At 60.9% G+C, this 1,781-nt stretch overlaps 1 protein-coding gene across 1 annotated transcript in view; it reads right to left on the bottom strand.

Moving 5' to 3' along the window:
* The window catches only part of LOC103613803 (natterin-3), a 3,800-nt gene that overhangs the window by 731 nt on the left and 1,288 nt on the right, over positions 1–1,781 (bottom strand). Inside the window, exons 3-4 of the mRNA XM_017731604.1 lie at positions 1,425–1,527; positions 4–500 (exon numbers count right to left, since the gene is read on the bottom strand). Coding sequence (XP_017587093.1) covers positions 4–500; positions 1,425–1,527 — 600 coding nt within the window. The remainder of the gene's footprint in view (positions 1–3; positions 501–1,424; positions 1,528–1,781) is intronic.

Genomic DNA, 1,781 nt, shown 5'->3' with positions numbered 1-1,781 from the left:
GGCCCGTGTGGCGAGGGAGACGTCGGCCGGGCCCTGCCGGACCACCAGGATCTGGTACCACTTGTACCAAATCTCCTCGCCTTGCACGGCCACGAACAGCGCCTGCTGCTCCTTGGAGGCTTTTCCCAGCCCGTCCTCGCTCCGGCCCACGAAGAGGTCGGTGAGGGGACAGCCCTCCACGGCCCCCTCGGGGGTGCTGCCGAAGGACGTGTCCACCCAATCCAGCGCCTCGAAGCCGCCGGGGTTGACCAGGATGTGGAATTTGGAGTGTCTCTCCTCCTGTTCCAGCCACGGGGAGAAGCAGAAGGGGCCCCGCTCCGGGTCGTAGGCGCCGAGGTTGCACTTGTGAGCCCGGGTGGAGCAGACGTATTCCAGGCGGCCGGAATGGCGGTTCCAGTTGGAGACGGCGTCGGCGGGGAGCTGGCCCTGGAAAGGCACCCACTGGAGCGAGGATGGAGCGTCCTGGGAGCGCTTCTGGCGCGGAGGGAGCCGGGCGGGAGCTGGAACGAGGAGTTGTGGGGTTTGGGGAAACTGAGGGGGGTCCGTGGGTCGGGGGCTGGGACTGGGATGGACTGGGAGGGGATTGGGATATACTGGGATGGGACTGGAAGGGGATTGGGATATACTGGGATGGACTGAGAGGGAACTGGAAGGGGATTTAGTGGGAGAGACTGGGATGGACTGGAAGGGGATTGGGATATACTGGGAAGGCACTGGGATGGACTGGGATGGGACTGGGAGGAGATTGGGATATACTGGGAGAGACTGGGATGGGACTGGAAGGGGATTGGGATATACTGGGATGGACTGGGAGGAGATTGGGATATACTGGGATGGACTGGGATGGGACTGGAAGGGGATTGGGATAGACTGGGATGGACTGGGATGGGACTGGGAGGGGATTGGGATATGGTGGGAAGGCACTGGGATATACTGGGATGGACTGGGATGGGACTGGGAGGAGATTGGCATATACTGGGATGGACTGGGATGGACTAGAAGGGGATTGGGATATACTGGGATGGGATTGGAAAGGGATTGGGATAGACTGGGAGAGACTGGGAGGGGATTGGGATATACTGGGATGGCACTGGGATATACTGGGATGCACCAGGAGGGGACTGGGATATACTGGGAGGGGACTGGGATATACTGGGATGGACCAGGAGGGGACTGGGATATACCAGGACGGGATTGGGATGTACTGGGAGAGGGCTGGGATGAACTGGGCGGGGGGGACTGGGATGGACCGGGAGAGGTTTGGGATGCACTGGGAGTGGACTGGGAGAGACTGAGATGGGACTGGGAGAGACTGGGAGGGAATTGGGGTGCACTGGGAGGGAAAGTGGTGTCAGTGGGAGAGGACTGGGAGGGACTGGGATATACTGGGACATTGTGGGATCGGGCTCCATCCCGGGACTCACCGGGGCGCTCCGCGGGGCTCCTTCCCGGGGCTGGCACCGCCGCAATTCCCGGAATTCCCGGAATTCCCGTGCCAAGGACCAGGAGGGCGGCGGCGGCCAAGAGCTGGGGGGGACCCGGGAGGCGTCACCTTCCCCCATCCCAAATTCCCGAGCCCCGAATCCCCTTTTCCCGCCGGGTTTTGGGCTGAAACCCCCCCGGATTGGTCCAGTTCCACTTTTTAACTCCGGGAAAAAAAGCCGGGAAAGGGAAGGGCAGGAAACGCGCCCCCAATTCCTCCATTTCGGAGCGAATTCCATTCATTTCGTTATTTCATGGAATTTTTTAAAAATTGCGATCTCTGGGCGCTGCGAAAAATA

This window comes from Corvus brachyrhynchos, unplaced genomic scaffold (genome assembly GCF_000691975.1).
Source record: "Corvus brachyrhynchos isolate BGI_N302 unplaced genomic scaffold, ASM69197v1 scaffold344, whole genome shotgun sequence".
Classification (NCBI taxonomy): domain Eukaryota; kingdom Metazoa; phylum Chordata; class Aves; order Passeriformes; family Corvidae; genus Corvus; species Corvus brachyrhynchos.
This window is presented reverse-complemented; position numbering and strand designations above follow the sequence as displayed.